Below are 18,346 nucleotides of genomic sequence, written 5' to 3' on the forward strand. Positions count from 1 at the left end.
CATATATATCTATATATCAATGCAAGTTCCTATTCTTTTAATTGACCCGAGACAGAGAATGTCGCATGCAGACACAGAAGAGTTGTCAGAATCAAGGCCTTCTTAAACATTAAGTGGTTAGACTTAACAGAAACTTATGGGAATGAAAATGTTCATGGCAGGGGAAACTTTGGGTAAATAATTTAATTTTGATGGAGGAAACCTTAGAAACCATTTTGTCTGTAACCTGAATTTATCTTGGCTTGCCTTAGTATGGTTTTCACAAGACACACAGGTCTGATAGCCAAAAAAGAAATGAAAAGTCGTTTAGATTTTTAGGGAAGAATTTTTTTTTTTTTCAGTCCTCACCCAAGGATATTTTTCCCATTGCTTTTCAGAGAGAGTGGAAGGGAGAAAGAGAGAGGGAGGAATATCAATGAGAGAGAGAGAGAGAGAAACATCAATGTGAGAGAGAGAGAGAGAGAGAGGAACATCAGTGAGAGAGAGAGAGAGAAACATCAGTGAGAGAGAGAGAGAGAGGAACATCAATGAGAGAGAGAGAGAGAGAAACATCAGTGAGAGAGAGAGAGAGAGAGGAACATCAATGAGAGGGAGAGAGAGAGGAACATCAGTGAGAGAGAGAGAGAGAGAGAGGAACATCAATGAGAGAGAGAGAGAGAGAGAGGAACATCAATGAGAGAGAGAGAGAGAGGAACATCAATGAGAGAGAGAGAGAGAGAGAGGAACATCAATGAGAGAGAGAGAGAGAGAGAGGAACATCAATGAGAGAGAGAGAGAGAGGAACATCAGTGAGAGAGAGAGAGAGGAACATCAGTGAGAGAGAGAGAGAGAGAGAGAGAGGAACATCAATGAGAGGGAGAGAGAGGAACATCAATGAGAGAGAGAGAGAGAGAGAGGAACATCAATGAGAGAGAGAGAGAGAGAGAGGAACATCAATGAGAGAGAGAGAGAGAGGAACATCAGTGAGAGAGAGAGAGAGGAACATCAGTGAGAGAGAGAGAGAGAGGAACATCAATGAGAGAGAGAGAGAGAGAGAGAGAGGAACATCAATGAGAGAGAGAGAGAGGAACATCAATGAGAGAGAGAGAGAGAGGAACATCAGTGAGAGAGAGAGAGAGGAACATCAGTGAGAGAGAGAGAGAGAGGAACATCAGTGAGAGAGAGAGAGAGGAACATCAGTGAGAGAGAGAGAGAGGAACATCAGTGAGAGAGAGAGAGAGGAACATCAATGAGAGAGAGAGAGAGAGAGAAACATCAGTGAGAGAGAGAGAGAGAGGAACATCAGTGAGAGAGAGAGAGAGGAACATCAGTGAGAGAGAGAGAGAGGAACATCAATGAGAGAGAGAGAGAGAGAGAAACATCAGTGAGAGAGAGAGAGAGAGGAACATCAGTGAGAGAGAGAGAGAGAGAGGAACATCAATGAGAGAGAGAGAGAGAGAGGAACATCAGTGAGAGAGAGAGAGAGAGAGGAACATCAATGAGAGAGAGAGAGAGAGGAACATCAATGAGAGAGAGAGAGAGAGAGAGAGGAACATCAATGAGAGAGAGAGAGAGAGGAACATCAGTGAGAGAGAGAGAGAGAGGAACATCAATGAGAGAGAGAGAGAGAGAGGAACATCAGTGAGAGAGAGAGAGAGAGAGGAACATCAATGAGAGAGAGAGAGAGAGAGGAACATCAGTGAGAGAGAGAGAGAGAGAGGAACATCAATGAGAGAGAGAGAGAGAGGAACATCAATGAGAGAGAGAGAGAGAGAGAGAGGAACATCAATGAGAGAGAGAGAGAGAGGAACATCAGTGAGAGAGAGAGAGAGAGGAACATCAATGAGAGAGAGAGAGAGAGAGGAACATCAGTGAGAGAGAGAGAGAGAGGAACATCAGTGAGAGAGAGAGAGAGAGGAACATCAATGAGAGAGAGAGAGAGGAACATCAGTGAGAGAGAGAGAGAGAGGAACATCAGTGAGAGAGAGAGAGAGAGGAACATCAATGAGAGAGAGAGAGAGAGGAACATCAATGAGAGAGAGAGAGAGAGGAACATCAGTGAGAGAGAGAGAGAGAGGAACATCAGTGAGAGAGAGAGAGAGAGGAACATCAGTGAGAGAGAGAGAGAGAGGAACATCAGTGAGAGAGAGAGAGAGAGGAACATCAGTGAGAGAGAGAGAGAGAGGAACATCAGTGACAGAGAGAGAGAGAGGAACATCAGTGAGAGAGAGAGCGGGGAACATCAGCGTGAGCGAGCATCCCACCGGCTGCCTCCTGCACGCGCCCCACCGGCCGAGGCCGGAGCCTGCAGCCCAGGCACATGCGTGCCCGCGGCTGGAATGGAACCCAGGACCCTTCAGGATGGGCCAGCGCCCTGACGCTGGGCCGGACCAGCTGGGCAGGGGAGGCGCTCAGAGGCCCCCGGGGAGCCTACGGCAGGACGGCAACGACGCGCTCGCTGTGTTTCATTGACTGGGGGAGACGCTGGTTGGTTGCCCCCTCACTTGCGCGCTCATTGGCTGCCTTCTGCACGTGTCCTGACCGCCCACCCGCCACCTCCGCGCATCCCGGCCACGGTCTAACCGGCTGAGCTGCGGGGACAGCGGGCTCAGCAGCCGTCTGGGCCCCGCAGCGCCGCCTCCTCACCGCCCCTCTCCGGGCGACGCCGGTTCTCCCCCAACTCAGGCCCTTGTTACTGCCGATGCCCGCTCAGGTCCCGGGGCCTCGAGCTCTCGCCTCGTGACTGACCCACGGGCCCGGCCCCAGGAGGCCTCGGGGACGCGTGGGCGGGTCCTGGAAGGAGGAGCCGGCCGGCGGGGCAGGAGGGAGGCAGGGCGAGCGCACCCACGGCCAGCTCGCAAGGCCAGTCCTCCCGCGGGGAGGGAGCACGCGAGGCCCGCAGCTCAGGGACTCCACGTGCAGCGGCCCGAGCCGGCCGCGCGCCCTGGGCCTGCCCTGCTGCCCCGCCGCCCTGGGCCTGCCCCGCCGCCCCGCTCGAGGCGCCCGGTCCCGCTGGTGGACACCGGGGGAAGAAGCGGGGCTCTCGCGGTGCCTGCGCCAGGCCCCAGGGCTTGGCAGGCCGCGGCCCTTCCGGGGCGCAGGGTCCCCCCTAGGGGCCCGGGCACTCCTGGTCCCGTCCAGCGCCGGCACGTGTCGCTGCTGGTTGCCGTGGCCCGGTGGCCGCAGCAGCGGCGGCCTTGCGTTGGTCAGGAAGACGTGCTCCCACCCGCCCTTGGCCAGCCGGGGCAGCGGTCACCCCGGGGACAGGGGGTCCCTGCAAGCGCCTGGGTGACTCTCTAGGGCCCCAGCGGCATAAACAAGGTGACCGCCTCCTCGGGGGCGGGGCCCCAGCTGCGGGCTGGCCAGGGCCGCGAAGCCCCGGCGCCCGCGAGGGCCGCGCACCTGAGGCCTCCCCAGCCCCGCCCCCACGGAGCCGGCGCGCGGACCCGGGCCCCGGCCGGCCCACCGCGCAGGCGCCGCCGCCCGCCCCGCGCGAGGGGGCGGGATCCCAGGCCCGGGCAAGGTGAGAAGGCAGGGTCGCCGAGGCCCCGCCCCGCCGTCACGTGGGGGCGGAGTCGGAAACGTGACGGCGTGCGCGGGGCGGGGCCAGCGCGGCGCGCGGGCGCGGGGGCGGGGCGCGGCGCGGCGCGGGGCTCGCGGCTGCTGCCGGGGAGGGAGGCCGGGCGGGCGGCGGAGCGGCGCGGCTCTCACCCTCACGGGGAAGTGGCCCTGGCGGCCGCGGCCGACGGCCCCGAGGCGGACGGACCACTGACGGGACGGCGGACGGCGGGGCGGGGTCTGGGACCCGAGCCGGGCGGCTTCCAGAGCGAGCGGGCAGGCTCGGCGTCGGCCACTCGGTCCGCTGAATGAAGTGCCCGCCCCGCTGAGCCCCGAGCGCGGCGCTTTCCCGCAAGATGGACGGTTTCGCCGGCAGCCTGGGTGAGTGCGGCTGGGAGCCCTCTCCCCCGCGCAGGGTGGGAGCCTTGGTGTTCCGACACGCAGCCGGGCCTGCTCCCCACCCTGCCCCCCGGGATGGCCGCGGCCCCGCCGCACAGGTCCCCCCGAGGCTGCCGCCCCCGGCGGGCTCCGGCGGACTCGGGCGCCCTCCCCCCTCCCAGCCTCTCGGGCGAGACCCCGCGCTCCGCCCGGCGCCCCTCGGTGCCGGCCTCCGCCCCCAGTGCGGGAGCCTCCTCTCCCAGGGAGGCCCCACGAGCCGGCACACCCCTCCCCGTGCGCTCTGGGCCCCCCCAGACCCACGGCAGGGCTGGGACACCCCTCTCCCAGACCCTGACCCCTCTTCGGGATACGGCATTTCCTCCCTTTTCCATGCAGGGAGCTCCTTAAGAGTGGGGACACCCCTCACCCACGCAGAGGCTGCCTTTAGGGCAGGGACCCCCATTCCTTCTCAGGGAGGGGGCACCGCCACTCCGGTCCTCACTTTAGACTTGGAGACTTCTTGCATCTCTCAGTAACTGACAACTTTCCTTCACTTCGCTGAGCATTTAGCAGGGGTGGAGGGAACCAGAAACACTGAAGCATCACTTGCCTAATACAGAAAAGGAAGAGGTGCATCTGTGTTGGGGGACCTCCTTAAGAGGAATGAGAGCAATAGTATCTGGCCCTGCGAGCCTTGCTGGGGAGAAGCCGTCCTGCCCGGCGCGTGCCTAGGAAAGGGCGCCTGTGTCCGGGAAAGTAGGGATTCTCCATTTTTGGAGTATGTCGTCTTCGTGGAATGGAGAAAGGGACGAGGTTATTAAGTAGGCTTAAGTATCCTTTGTGTCCCCTTTCACCCAAATAAAGGTAGTAAATTTTGTAACTGGATAAGGGAACCAGAACTTGAGGCTGGTACTCGCGGCCCTGTAACCTGTGTCTGGAATTACTATTCTGTGAGGCCACTGAAGTCTGGGTACTGTAAAGATTGAGCTCGATTGTTGTGATGGCGAGAGAAACAGTTTCTGCTTTGGCTGATACTGCAGTTAGGTGATACCTGCTGCTGGATTTGTATTTTGAGTATTATATTTGGAGGTAGCTTGTATTCAAATGTCTGTCTTTTGCATTTCTTGATTATAAATCCCTAGTTCCTGTTCATGGATCAGTACATGATCTGGCTGTGTTGGGATTAGGTGGATTCTTTTATCTAAAGTAAAAAAGTAAGTCCAAGAGTAATGGACCCATTATAAGTATTAACTAGTAAAAAAAACCAAACCATAATTTTGGCTCTTTGGGAAGAAAAAAACTGCTTTGAGAGTGAAATCCTAAAATAGGCAACTGAGTGTTACTCTTTCGTCCCCAAAGGCACCTGTTGTCCATTATCTAACCTTTGATGTCTTATAATTCCTGACATAGTGAGGTGGTTTCATTCTTGGGCTTTTTAAAAAGGCATCAACTGTTCACTGCCTTTTTTTTTTTTTTTTGCCTCCTTCCTGAATTTATTTGCCAGTTATATTGGACCAAACGAGTTGTCTTATGTGGTCACAAATGGGTGATCATATACGAGACAAAAATTGAGTGTCTTGAGGGCTGTTGGGGGTGGGGGGCCTGAGCTGTCTGCACTGTTGGTTGCTCAGCCTATGGAAACGGTGGATTCACCACTCACTGTAGAATTAGTTGTTCCTACTTCTCTCCTGTTGGTAAGGACTTCTGGAAGGCTTGCCAAAGCTTCCTCTCTGTGTTTTGAGGGAATCCTTCTCACCAGTTGGGGCCCTAAGGTTTATTTTGAAATAGTGGCTATACCTTGTTAATTAACTATCCCACTTGCCATTTCATGAGGCAACTTAGATGAAGATGAATTTTAGCTGGGGCTCCCACATTTCATAGAGCACGTTAGAGTTGACCCCAATATTGGATTTTTTCTTATTTGATACCATCCTTTGGGTGGTACATTGATGAAACTTTTCCTTTCTTTAGATGTGGTGTTGATCAGGAACAGGGGTGATGCTGTTCTCTAAGGAGAGGAATCTGTGTCAGCGGAGAGGGAAAGAAATGGTTCCTGGCAGTATTTCTGGAGCTGCTTCTGATGAAGACAGTTCTCAGCAGGAGCACTGTGCTTTCTCTTTCTGTCCCCCTTGTAAGAGTAAAACTAGGCCCCATCTTAATTGAAACCTTAAAGGGTTCGGGTGGGGGAGGGGTAGTGCTGGTATATTTTACTGGTAGCCTTTAAGCAGAGCTTTGCTCAGCTCTTGCCAAACTGCTTGTTTCTGTCCCCTATAGTTATTAGTCTAGAGCTGAGAGTTACATTGATCTTTATTTTATCATCAGGAGAGCTATGAATGTAAAGGCAAGCACTTGTACTCTAATAGATGTTTAAAAACTTTTATTTAACCAAACAAGAATTCAAAACATGTGAAGTTCTTCTGGGGTCACAAGTATTGAAAGCGTTTATTCTCAAGGAAGTTTATGTGCGAATCTCTTTTTATATACTAGATGCATTCTTAAAAAATGTGAGAAAACTATATTTTTATAAGCAGAATAGTTGAGTGCTTTATAAACAGAATGAGTCTAGAGAAACTGATTATTTAAGAGACTCATGGTAAATCACTTTGTAAGTGAAAAACTTAAAATTTAAACTGTACCCTTGATTGTTGAGTATTTAGATAAGGAAAACACTATTATATGCATTTTATAGGATGTCTAATGGCAATTAAAACTGTGTGTGTAGTGGTTTTTGAAATAATTGAGAGGAATGTTTAAGTGATTGACCATGTTATATGTACCACATTGAAATTATATACCAGTTGTGTAACTTTTGTTTTACATAAAAACAACTAAAGGATGCTTTAAATCTCTGCAGCTGATGAATTTCAGGCAACTTGGCTGGCAGGTGCTTGTACTCTGGAATTTCCCTTAGGCTAGTATCCTTTAGTTTACGAATTATGGTAATTAAAAATGGCAGCACTTTGGAAACAATTTTTTTAAAACTTTGTGTGTGGGGAGTACCCTAAACAGTCTATCTTGATGTTCTGCCTCCAAATCACTATACACACACATGTACAAAATGTATATACAGTATAAATTTTAAATCTTGGTATATGTGCAGAAGTGGAAAACTATTGACATGACTTTTTTATTGATTTTCATAAGGCAAGAGATAGGTGCATTTCATGCTTAGTCTTTTTAACATCTTTTTTTTATAATAAAGGCTTTAATTTTAAGAGGTTTACTTCGGAATTTACTAGAGGTTAATAAGTTTATACTTCAAAGACAACATACAGTTAACTATGTCAGTTTTAACTGTTTCTGTTCTCAAGATTTAAAACAAAAACCTCAAAAACGTACTTTTAAAGAAAAATTATAATGAATTAATTGTAGGGTTAGTATCTATAAGGAACATAACATTCTGGATGCAGGGTATATGAACAAATAGTAGCAGTATGCTTCAATTTGTGAAATATTTTAAGAAAACAATGTTTTTAACATCACAGCATTAGAACTATGACTCTTATCTCATATACTCTTGCTTTCTTAAAGGAATAGTGCAGTCTATGATTTTTACATATTAATCTAGTCTAAAGCATTCTTTATATATTTAGTCACATAAAAATGTTTCTTGCATAATAACATTTGGGGAATTTTTTCTTAACTTTTAATTTCTTATTGGTTGTCTCTTGAAGGACTGAAGATAGGCTTAAGTTATATTACATGACATGAGTAGTAACTCTTACATGGTCACTACAACATGAGTTAGCTAGAGTACTTACATGTGGATTAACACCTATTTTGTGACCAGTACTATGTTTGCTTGTTTTTATGGGAAGGACAGACCTATAAGACAGGCTTCTTACCTTTTAGAAGCTTACTATGTGGTTTTAAATAGATATCTAAAGATGTTTAAGCATAAGTAAAGTACTAGAAATGGGAGTAGAGGGAGGGAGTCACCATTTAGAAAGCTGTGCGATGTATCAAGCATGTAACTTCTGAAAGAACATTTGGAGATTGCTAAATTTATCTCTATAAAGCCTGGCTTTTTAAAACAATGAAGTAATTTATTTAGCAATTCAGATATTAGGGAATAATATTACTAGGTCTTTTTCTGCCTATATTTAAATTTGAATGATGTGGGAAAACTACATTAATTTTATGTATATGGGTCCATTTCTATAACATGTAAAACTTCAAGAAATTTGAGAACATTTTTATTTTAAAATAGATGGAATTTAAGACATTAAAAAAGTAAGGAAATAATCTACTTCATCAACTGTTGCCTCAGTGTGGAAGATTCCCAACCTATAGTGTATTTCTAAATCTGTGTATGATCTTTTGTCCTATAGTTTAGCTGTCTCAGACTACTGTAATGCCCTAACTTTGCTTATTGATGTATAGTTTACAAAAAGCTTTATCTCATTTAATCTGCACACTAACCTGAGGAGAGAAGAAATTTATCTTATATAGATGAGGAAACTGAGATTCAGAGGGTTTGCCATTTTTAAAAAAGACTCTGAATCCAGACTTTTTCCTTCTATTTTTGGGGGAGGGAGGAGTGGGAGAGACACTACCTGTCAGGTTTGTACTTATTTTATACAATGAAAACATAGTACAAAAGAAGAAAGAAAAATAAATTATCTTATTTCTAGCTCATCTGTATGCATCTGATGTTAACATGTTGATATACTTGTTTTTAGTCTTTTTCTCTGCCTAGTTTTTTACATAGTTAAAATCTACTGTAGATAAAAGTTTGCACTCTGGTTTTTTTCATTGGATCTTAATCATTAAAAAAAATTTTTTTTTTTTACCTGAACTGAGATTTTTCTGAGTGAGTCCAATATTTTTTTCCTTACCCCATTACTGACTTCTTAACCCACTGGTGCCTCAAATCTAACATGCCTAAATCTGAACTACCCTTCCTCTAAATCAGCTTTTTTCCCTTATTTTCCACTGTCCATATCACTCAGCCCTGAAATCTCAGAATCATGTTTAATTCCTTGCCATTTTTGCCTACCACATTAAAATCTCTGCCAAGACTTGTCAATTCTTGTCCCTTTTTTCAGAAACTCTTACTTGCCTTTTTCACCACCATAATTCAAATACTTATTATTCAGTGTTTGGATTATTGATAGCCTCAAGAACCTCCACCTGTTTCATTTATGGGGGGGGAGCTTCAGATTAATCTTTCTAAGGCAGTGCTTTGATTGTGCCATTCACTTTCTCAGATTGTTTCATTGCTTTAATGGCTAATTTCAAACACTAGCCTTGTTCTCAAGGTCCTCCATTATTTCTGTTATCTTAATATGTCCTGCCCAAAATGACCTATTTCTTATTTCCCAAATTTGGCTGGTACTTTTTCATTCCTGACTATTCTCAGTACCCTTCAAGGCCCAACTCAAGTATCCGTTTCTAAACACCCTTCCTTATTTTTATTTGTTCCTTTCATTCCCATCCTAAAGTACTTATTTATCATTGAACTTTTAACATGGGAGCATTCTTAGGGCACTTAATCACAGAATATCTCTTCTTATAAGGCATAAATAATTATTACAAGTCTTACATTTATTATAAGTCTCATTATAAGCCTGTTGAAGGCTGACACTCTCATGTGTTTTTGAAATCTCACAGCAGAGCAGTAGAGATTTCATGATAAGTAAAATTTGGGAAGAAATTAGGGGATCAGTATATCATTGGCAACTTACAACTTTCACCATTGTTTCATAAGAGAAATAAGTTTGAAGACCAAAAGATTATCCCATACTACCTCAGAATAGAGTCCTTTAAAAATTTAAATAACTCATTATGTTGTTCTTATTTTTCTCATTTTACCTAAAATGAGTGAAAACTTTGTTCCAAACTTTGTTGGCAGCCTGATAAAGAACTCTGCGCTAGGTTCTAGGGTAGTGTTTTTCAAGTGCATGTCTTGTGTATGGCCTATTATTATGGACTTACAAATAGATATTTGGGGTTAAGATCAACATAATAAGAATAAGTGAGGAGGAAAGGAAGGAAGAAAGATTATAAAAAATTGATTATAAAAAGATTGTAAAAGATGCTTCACATAATGGTTTGATTCAAGAAACTCTTCAGTTTTATATTTTAACCTTAGAATTACAATGTAAAGTTTATTCCTTACTCTGGGCCACAGTTAGATGAAAGGCACACTTCTTATGGCCAACCCCTGTCTTTGAGAGACTAGGCTGGCACACGTGAAGAAGATGAACAGTCAGAAGTCGTTGGATTGAATTGTTCTCTCCATTTCTGAGGTTCTTAGAATCTGAATATAATGATTAGAATATAGTTAATAGCAGCAAAAATGTATCTGTAGTTCTAGGATCAGTTTAATTCAGGCAAACTCAGTCTGTAGAAATGTGGTTTTATAAAACTGATAGGCTAGGGTATGTTATTTACTTTGCAAAAGGATTTTTTAAAAATTATTTTTTGCATAAATAACTCACCATATTGTGTTTTTAGCTTTCCTAATGAAGTTGTCTGTTTCTTCACTGTTTCTTGTCTCATTAGCTGTTTAAAATGTATTTAGTCTTTAAGGCATGGCTCAAGCACACTTTTTTTTTTTAGGAGGCTGTGCCTGATTATTCCAGTTTTGCACACATACCATTGCACTATGGTGCTTCTAAAGTGGAGGAGACTGAGTGCTTACACCTAAGGGATCTGGGAGTGTAGCCAAAACTTGGAGTTTATTTAACTAAAAAATTCATATGATAATTTTGCAGCCATTATAAGGATTTATTCAGACAGGAATCATTGATAGATGCTAAGTCTAGGGGATATTTTGATGAGCAGGATGTGTGCATGATCTTAAATATCTATCTATTGCTTATTAGTTGCAAGGGGAGAAATATAGTAACACTACACAGTGGTGAAATCAGATAACACCTTGAGTGCATGATCAAAATAAATAGCACCAGTGGACATTGTATGCCTCTGAATGTGATGCCCTGAGAACACATCACTTACATAGTTCTCCTGCCAGGAATGCATAACCTGAATCTACTCATGAGGAAACATTGAATTCTTTAAAATATATATATTAATGTTATAAAGACAATGAAAGGCTGTGGAAATGTTCCAGATTAAAGGAGACTAAAGGGACGTGACAACTACTTGCAATACCTGATCCTGGACTGGATCTTGTATTAGAGGGGATAATGATATATAAAGGATGATTGGATAATTGGATCACTTGGCAAAATGAGAAAGTGGATGGTAGATTAGGTAAAAGTATTGCATCAATATTAAATTCATTGAGTTTGATAACTATCCTGTTTTTATTCTTAGGCAGTACACACTGAAGTTTATAAGGGGAAAGGGCCATGACACACACACACACACACACATATATGTATATATACACACACACATACATGTAACTTACTCCCAAATGGTTCAGAAAAAAAAATTGTATAGTGTGTATATGTTTTATATATGTGCATATAAATGTATGTATATATACATAGCTGTATAGAGAGGGAGGGAACAAAGAAAGATGGGAGGATGCTCGAGTGCAAATAAAGCAAATGAATAAAATGTTAACAACAGATGAATTTGGTAAAAACTGTGGATATTTTTACTATTCTTGTTCTTAACAGTTTTTCTGTAAGCTTGAAATTACTTTTCAACTGAAAAGTTTTTAGATATCATATGAACTTTGCATTCTACTCCATAATATAGCATTTTTAAAATATGGAAATAGAAATATCTTCTGTCCCAGAAAATTCCAGGCAAACTCTTGGGATAAACTGTGGCTCCCAAGAATATGTTCCATGTATATCATGTGGTTTCCTTTTATCCCTAGGCCTCAGTTTGGGAAACATGCCTCTGGGCCAGAGGCAGCTGTGGTTCAAATTTAGCCGACAGACATGTTTTGTTTGGCCCTTTTGAGTGTTTTAAAGATTGGGAAATTTCACATAAAAATCTGGATCTTTGGTTTCTCTTGAAAAATGGAATGATCTTGCCACTCTGGGCTTGCATTCCATAGATGATGTATATACTCACTAAGTGGTGTGACAGGTAAGCAGCCTCAGTCCCTAGCTTACACATAGTTTGTTTCAGGTATTTATCCTACTATCTGGCTTTTATCAGCATACGTTTGCAGTCTCTACCTAGCCCAAGAGGTGGGAGTCCTGTCCTCTTCATGCTTTTAACAATTTCAGAATTAAGTTGCTTAACTGATGCCCTGTTGCCTGCTAACATTTTAGTGTGTATATCCTGTAAACAAGGAAATTCTCCTACATAACCATACTACAAGCAAGAAAATCAGGAAATTAATATGCAGCACTACTATCAAACCCCCAGACCCATGCAAGTTTTGCTAATTGCCTTAATAATGTCTTTTATAGCAAGAGGATCCAGTTTAGAATCAAATGTTGCATTTAGTTGTCCTGTCTCCTTAGTCTGCTTCAATCTGGAACAGTTCCTTAGTCTTTCCTTGGGTTTCATGACCTTGACACTTTGCAAGATTACAGGCCAAGTTGTTTTGTAGAATGTCCCTAAATTTGATGTTTCCTCCTAATTAGATACAAGTTATATATCATTGGCACAAATGCTACAGAAGTGAGCTGTGATTTGTCTCACTGTATCCTATCAGATGGCACACAATTTTGATATGTCCCTTTAACTAGTGATGTCCATTTTGATCATTGTATTAAGGTGGTGCCTGCCAAGCTTCTCCACTGCAAAAATACTTTTAAAAATTTTTTGTAATTAGTAATAATTTGTAGATAGTGCTTTGAAACTTTTGTAATTATTCTGTTTCTCATTAGACCCTCAATTTATTGGTTTATTTATATCTGTATGGACTCAGGTATTCTATTTTTTCCAATGGGCCATAATCTGTTTATTTTGAAGCTCAAGTTGGCTCCATTTTGGCTAGTGGGTTCCCATTATTGCTAGCTTGTTTTGGCGTGTTCCTGTCATTTTTTGAGGACTTCCTTGTTTTTTGACACAATGAGATGATTCAGGTGCACAATTCAGTCTATAATCACATTCACATATATACTTTATATACTTTTAAGTATGGGGTTCAGGTTTTGGATTAAGTCATTTTAAGTTTGTGGACATTTTTTATGGTTCTTTTGTAATTTTGTAACTGTATAATATTTTATCTCACAGTTAAACATTGTGTTAAACACATGGACTAGATCATTAAAGTAAATTAGTTTCAAGGTATTTGCTGTCAATGAGAAGTCATTCAGGATATTTCTTACTACCCTGTTTCTATATTTAAACAACCAGCAAATATTCTTAGAGAGCAAGATACTGTTAGGTGGTTTGTGTGTGAGGGAGCTAGTTAAAAGAAAATATATTTAAGCAGCAAAATCAACTGTGTTTTTTTCCCACTTAAAATATTGTGATCATCTTTCCTTCTCAGCAAATATAAATATAAACTTTAATGCATCATTATTTGGACATCTGGTCTTCTCAAGCTGTGTATATAGAACATAATTTAACTTATTATTGATGACTGATGGTGGTTATTAGCATTAGACATGGTTCTGTGCTATAATATAGTAGTGCCTTCAAGAGCTATTTGTGTAGGGCTGTTCGCTCCACACACTAAATGACTCTAGACAGTTATAACTGTCTTCTTGCTGTTTGTCACCTAGTGTCAGTGTGCTTTACTCTTTCCTCTCTTTTTATTTATTTATTTTTAAAATCTCATTTATAATACTTGAACATATCTCTTGAAAGATAGGACTCTTCCTTTATTATCAGACCTAAAATTTGACAATAATTTCTTAATATCAAATATACAAATATCTCTGATTTTCTCGTATCATTTTATAGTGGTTTATTTAAATCAGGATTTAAACAAGATTTGCTGTTTCTTAAGACTTTTAATCTGTTTATTTCCCTTCCCCTTTATTTTTTCCTTTGTAGTTTGTTAAAGAAACTAGACCTTCTTTTTGTCCTATAGAATTTAACACAAGTGCTGATTGTATTCTTCAGCATTATTTAACATGTCTCTTTGTCTGTATATATCCTATAAGTTGAACCGTAATGGATTTTTATATATTTGATATATTCTATCTGCTGCTGTCCCTCCCCTCCCCCTCCTCCCCCTCCTCCCCCCTTCCCCCTTCCCTCCCCTCCTTTCTTTTCTCCCCTCCCCTCCCCTCCCCTCCCCTCCCCTCCCCTCCCCTCCCCTCCCCTCCCCTCCCCTCCCCTCCCCTCCCCTCCCCTCCCCTCCCCTCCCCTCCCCTCCCCTTCTCCCCTCCCCTCCCCTTCTCCCCTCCCCTCCTCCCCTCCCCTCCTCCTCTCCTCTCCTCTCCTCTCCTCTCCCCTCCCCTCCTCTCCTCTCCTCTCCTCTCCTCTCCTCTCCTCTCCTCTCCTCTCCTCTCCTCTCCTCTCCTCTCCTCTCCTCTCCTCTCCTCTCCTCTCCTCTCCTCTCCTCTCCCCTCCCCTCCCCTCCCCTCCCCTCCCCTCCCCTCCCCTCCCCTCCCCCCCTCTCCCCTCCCCTCCCCTCCCCCCCTTCCCCCCTCCCCTCCCCTCCCATCTTTGGTCTGTGGGAGGGAGCATCTTCAAATTGACTCCTGAGTCCTGATCTTAGTGGGTTTTGCTGGCTTCCTTGCTGTTTGATATGACAAGATGTTCAGACTTTTCTTTTACACATTCTGGTCTAATTCTGCAGTCAGCTATTTCTCTAAGAAGTTGTGGTTCCTTTTGTGAGGAGATGGTATTCCAGACTCTAGAGGGGCTCATTGTTACTGGATTGGTTATTGTTTCTAGTCTCTCTTTTTTTATTTCCAATTTTAAATCTCTTGTGGGCTGGGAAACCAGATAACAAAGCTGGTTTGACTTATGTATAAGGATTGTTTTGAACCTCAAAAAGGAAGAACCAAGAGTTCAAGGACTATATGTATTTAAATTGTGTGGTGTCACAGCTACAGGGACAGGATCGTAACTAGTATATATTGCTATTGTTGATCATACTGTGAATAACAGGATACCAGATGTTCCTCAGAGGAAAATAGATTTCTGAATGAGGTCCTTAATGTAAGTGCACGAGCTTTTATCTCACAAACTTGATGATACATACCGCTTACGCTCCCTGTATTTTCTTTTGTTAAGGTTATCTTTTGTTTCTTTTGCTAAGATAAATCCTTGGATCAGTGAGGTGTTAGTATGTTATAGTCAAATTATGCTGTGTTATATTTACAGTATTCAATAATAAGAATGCACTTTTTCTTCCTTTAAGAATGTATGTTTTTCTCACTTTCCAAAATCGATGATTTCTTGTTTTAAAACAGAACTATTTAGTGTTGATATCTGATACTTTTCCTTAAATAATTTTTTTTTTTTTACTCTTGCATTGCATATTGGTCTCAAAGTGACTGTCTTATGCTCATCTTTAAGTGACAGAAGTATCCTAGTCTTTAACTGACATGTCAGAGCAAATGACAAAATTTGTTTGCATTTTTCTTTGAGCCATTTGTTCCAGAAAAGTGTCATAACTTACTTCTGTTGATGAGTGAGTAGGAAGTTTTTTGTTTTTTTTTTAAGCTTTGAAGGATATCCTGTTTTCAGTTTAGTTGGGGCATTGCCTTTGATTTTTTTTTACTGCTTTTAGTACCTTTTGGCATTCATCTTTAATTCCCTTCAATTATGGTTAGTGTGGATGTTTTGGCACAATTTCTTGATTTTTTTAGGATCTGGTATTGTGCATTATTTGAGATAAGGTATGGGGAAACAAAGTTTAGAATAAAGAGAGCTGATTGGGAAAGTAATATTTGACTTTTTTTATTAAAAAAATTTTTTTTTAATTTTACTGTAGTGATATTTAGAGAGAGAAAATCCACTTACTATTATTATTTTTTAAATATATCTTTATTGACTTCAGAGAGAGGAAAAGAGAGGGGGAGAGAGAAAAACATCAATGATGAGTCATTGATCGAGCCCGCAACCCGGGCATGTGCCCTGACCGGGAATCGAACCCTGATCGCCTGGATTCCAGGTTGATGCTCAACCGCTGAGCCACGCCCGGCCGGTCCACTTATTTTATTCATTTAAGGGTTGATTCTTGTACGTGCCTTGAGTGGAGATCGAACCTGCAACCTTGGTATATGTGGACAACACTCTAACCAACTGAGCTCGGTCAGGGCAATATTTTACTTTTCTTGAAATTTTTGTTTATGAATGAGATTTAATGATTACATGCACACTGAAACTTCTTGCTTCATTAGTGCATATGTTAATGGGGCTAAGGTAATGAGTTTGAGTCTCATTTTTGTTTTTTGGTCATAAACGCGTTCAATAAATAAATGGGCCTTGATTAGCTTCTGTGGATCACACCCTCTGTACTAAGGGCAGTGATAAATTGGTGAATGAGACACTTGAAATCCCTGCTCTCATGAAGCTTATAATTCTGTGGGGGATTCAGGCAATATTTATTCAGGAAATATTTATTGAATGCTTGGTATGTGCTCAGCAGTCTTCCAGCTATAAACAAAGCTCTTATGGAGCTTATAATGCAGGCTTTAAAAATACAGAGTAATAAAAATTGTGGTTGTGGAGTATAGGAAGCTTTGGAAACATGGAGGGCTACCTTGAACCTTCACCATTTAGCTTTTTATGTTTTTTTCAAATGCATGTTTAGGGTATAAGCAGAAAAGTAGGGGGTCAGGTCACAAATGGACCCCTCAGCTCTCGGAAACAGTTTAAAGGAATAACATTTTTCCCCCTACTCCCATACATCTGAGAAAATGACAAATTATCTATATAGCTGACTTAGGTTGCATTTTTTTCAACCTGTGGAGGGGCTGTTGTCATCTGTGCCCTACTGGTGTCATCCTAATTTAAGGCAGTGAATTCATTGACTTCTGTCCTCTCTGTTACCTGTTTTAAGTGTTAGTTTTCTAAGATATTTGCTTTTTCTATGTCGTTGGTAATGTGATTGTTTAGTTTATGATCTACAGTACACTTGCTTTAGGAAGTAATCACTGATGCTGTAGTTCATGGACATGAGAAATTTGGTTCACATGAACAACTTTTTGAAAAGGGGTAGTAAGGCAAAGGCCCATCAGTTAGTTATTCAGCTATGATTTCAGTAACTATGTTAGACACTTTACATAAATTAATTGTAATAACTTTCTAAAGGACCAAAACATCTTAATTTCAGCTTTTAAAATACTCTCAAAGGTAATTGTTAAGTAGATTGAATAAGACTGAACCTGTTATTACAACCCTTCATATGCGGGTGATTATAGTAATATCTGTGACAGCTTTTTGGTGACTGAAATAAGCTATATCTTCCAGAATAAAAATCTATTCAACAAATATTTATTCAGCCACTGCTGCACACCAGGAATAGTTTTCGTACAGGGACTGTGTCAGTGAACAAAAGAAACAAAAATCTCTGCTCTACTGAAGCCTATATTATAGTGAGGGGAGATAGACAGTCAACAATTTTCATTAAATTATTCTCTCTTAGGACATCAAACACTCCTGTATAAATACTGATATCTGTATTATCAATTATAAACTTGCTATCCTTTTTTCATAGCATGGATGGTGGTATAACCTGCGTAGGTTTGGTTCTGTTCAGATGAGCTTAGAGATAAGTAATATGGGGGAGAAACAACAAGTAGGTGAAACATTGACAGTGTGCTTGGGCTGCTTTGTTATCCTACACCTTAGTCACTGTATCTGATCTGACAAGGTTTTAGAATCTGTATATTTTTTTAGGTGTTCATTCTCAGATTCTTAATTTGTCTTGGCTTCATTTATATTTAAGATTTTATTGTTTATTAGTACTTTTATATCTTTGGACTTTTTTTTGAGTTTTAATATTTTTTCTTGTGGAAGAATTTGTATTTTTATAAAATCTTTTTTTTTGCAAGTTAATTACTATAGGTCACAGTTTGTCAAACTAGATTCAGGACCCCTGTTCAGTTACTAAGGAGAATTCTCAGGATGCTGTGGAGATCTCCAAACAGCTGTTTGTGGGTGGTGGTGATGGTAGAGTCAAACAGTGGGTTGTGTGACCAGGATGAAGTCACTACTTCCACCTTCTGGCCCTCTTTCTTTCCGGACCTTAACACCTACTTTGGTACTTAAAGCACTTCAGGCTATTTGCTGCGCTCTGAACAGTTGTTTAGTAGTAGCATCTATAAGATGATGTTAGATGTGTTTTTGGATAAGACTCATGGGAGTGTGCCTGTGTCACAGCAACAACGTAGAAATTATTTCAGTAGTTTGAAAACTATTGATATATTTTTAAGTGTTCTGACCTACTTCAGGCAATTGTTTTAGTGTCTAGAAATTAATGTCTTAGCAATTGATCGCTGCCAGTCTCATTTAATCTGCATGTAGCCACTGGATTATTCTTTCAATATATTTTTATTGTTGGTCCCCAGTTTACAAACTTTTTGTCATTTCCAATCTCTATGAGATAAACTCTTAGCTTGGTATCCAAAACTCCCCACCA

The 18,346-nt window shown here is 42.1% G+C and overlaps 1 protein-coding gene across 2 annotated transcripts in view; it reads left to right on the top strand.

Annotated features, from left to right (window-relative positions):
- Positions 1-3,755: 3,755 nt before the first annotated feature.
- EML4 (EMAP like 4) overlaps positions 3,756-18,346 on the top strand; it is a 128,096-nt gene continuing 113,505 nt past the window's right edge. For both annotated transcript variants that reach the window (XM_087823513.1, XM_087823514.1), the window contains exon 1: positions 3,756-3,918. In XM_087823513.1, coding sequence (XP_087679639.1) covers positions 3,894-3,918 — 25 coding nt within the window. In that variant the 5' untranslated portion in view covers positions 3,756-3,893. The remainder of the gene's footprint in view (positions 3,919-18,346) is intronic.

This window comes from Miniopterus natalensis, chromosome 13, assembly GCF_054644295.1.
Source record: "Miniopterus natalensis isolate mMinNat1 chromosome 13, mMinNat1.hap1, whole genome shotgun sequence".
Classification (NCBI taxonomy): domain Eukaryota; kingdom Metazoa; phylum Chordata; class Mammalia; order Chiroptera; family Miniopteridae; genus Miniopterus; species Miniopterus natalensis.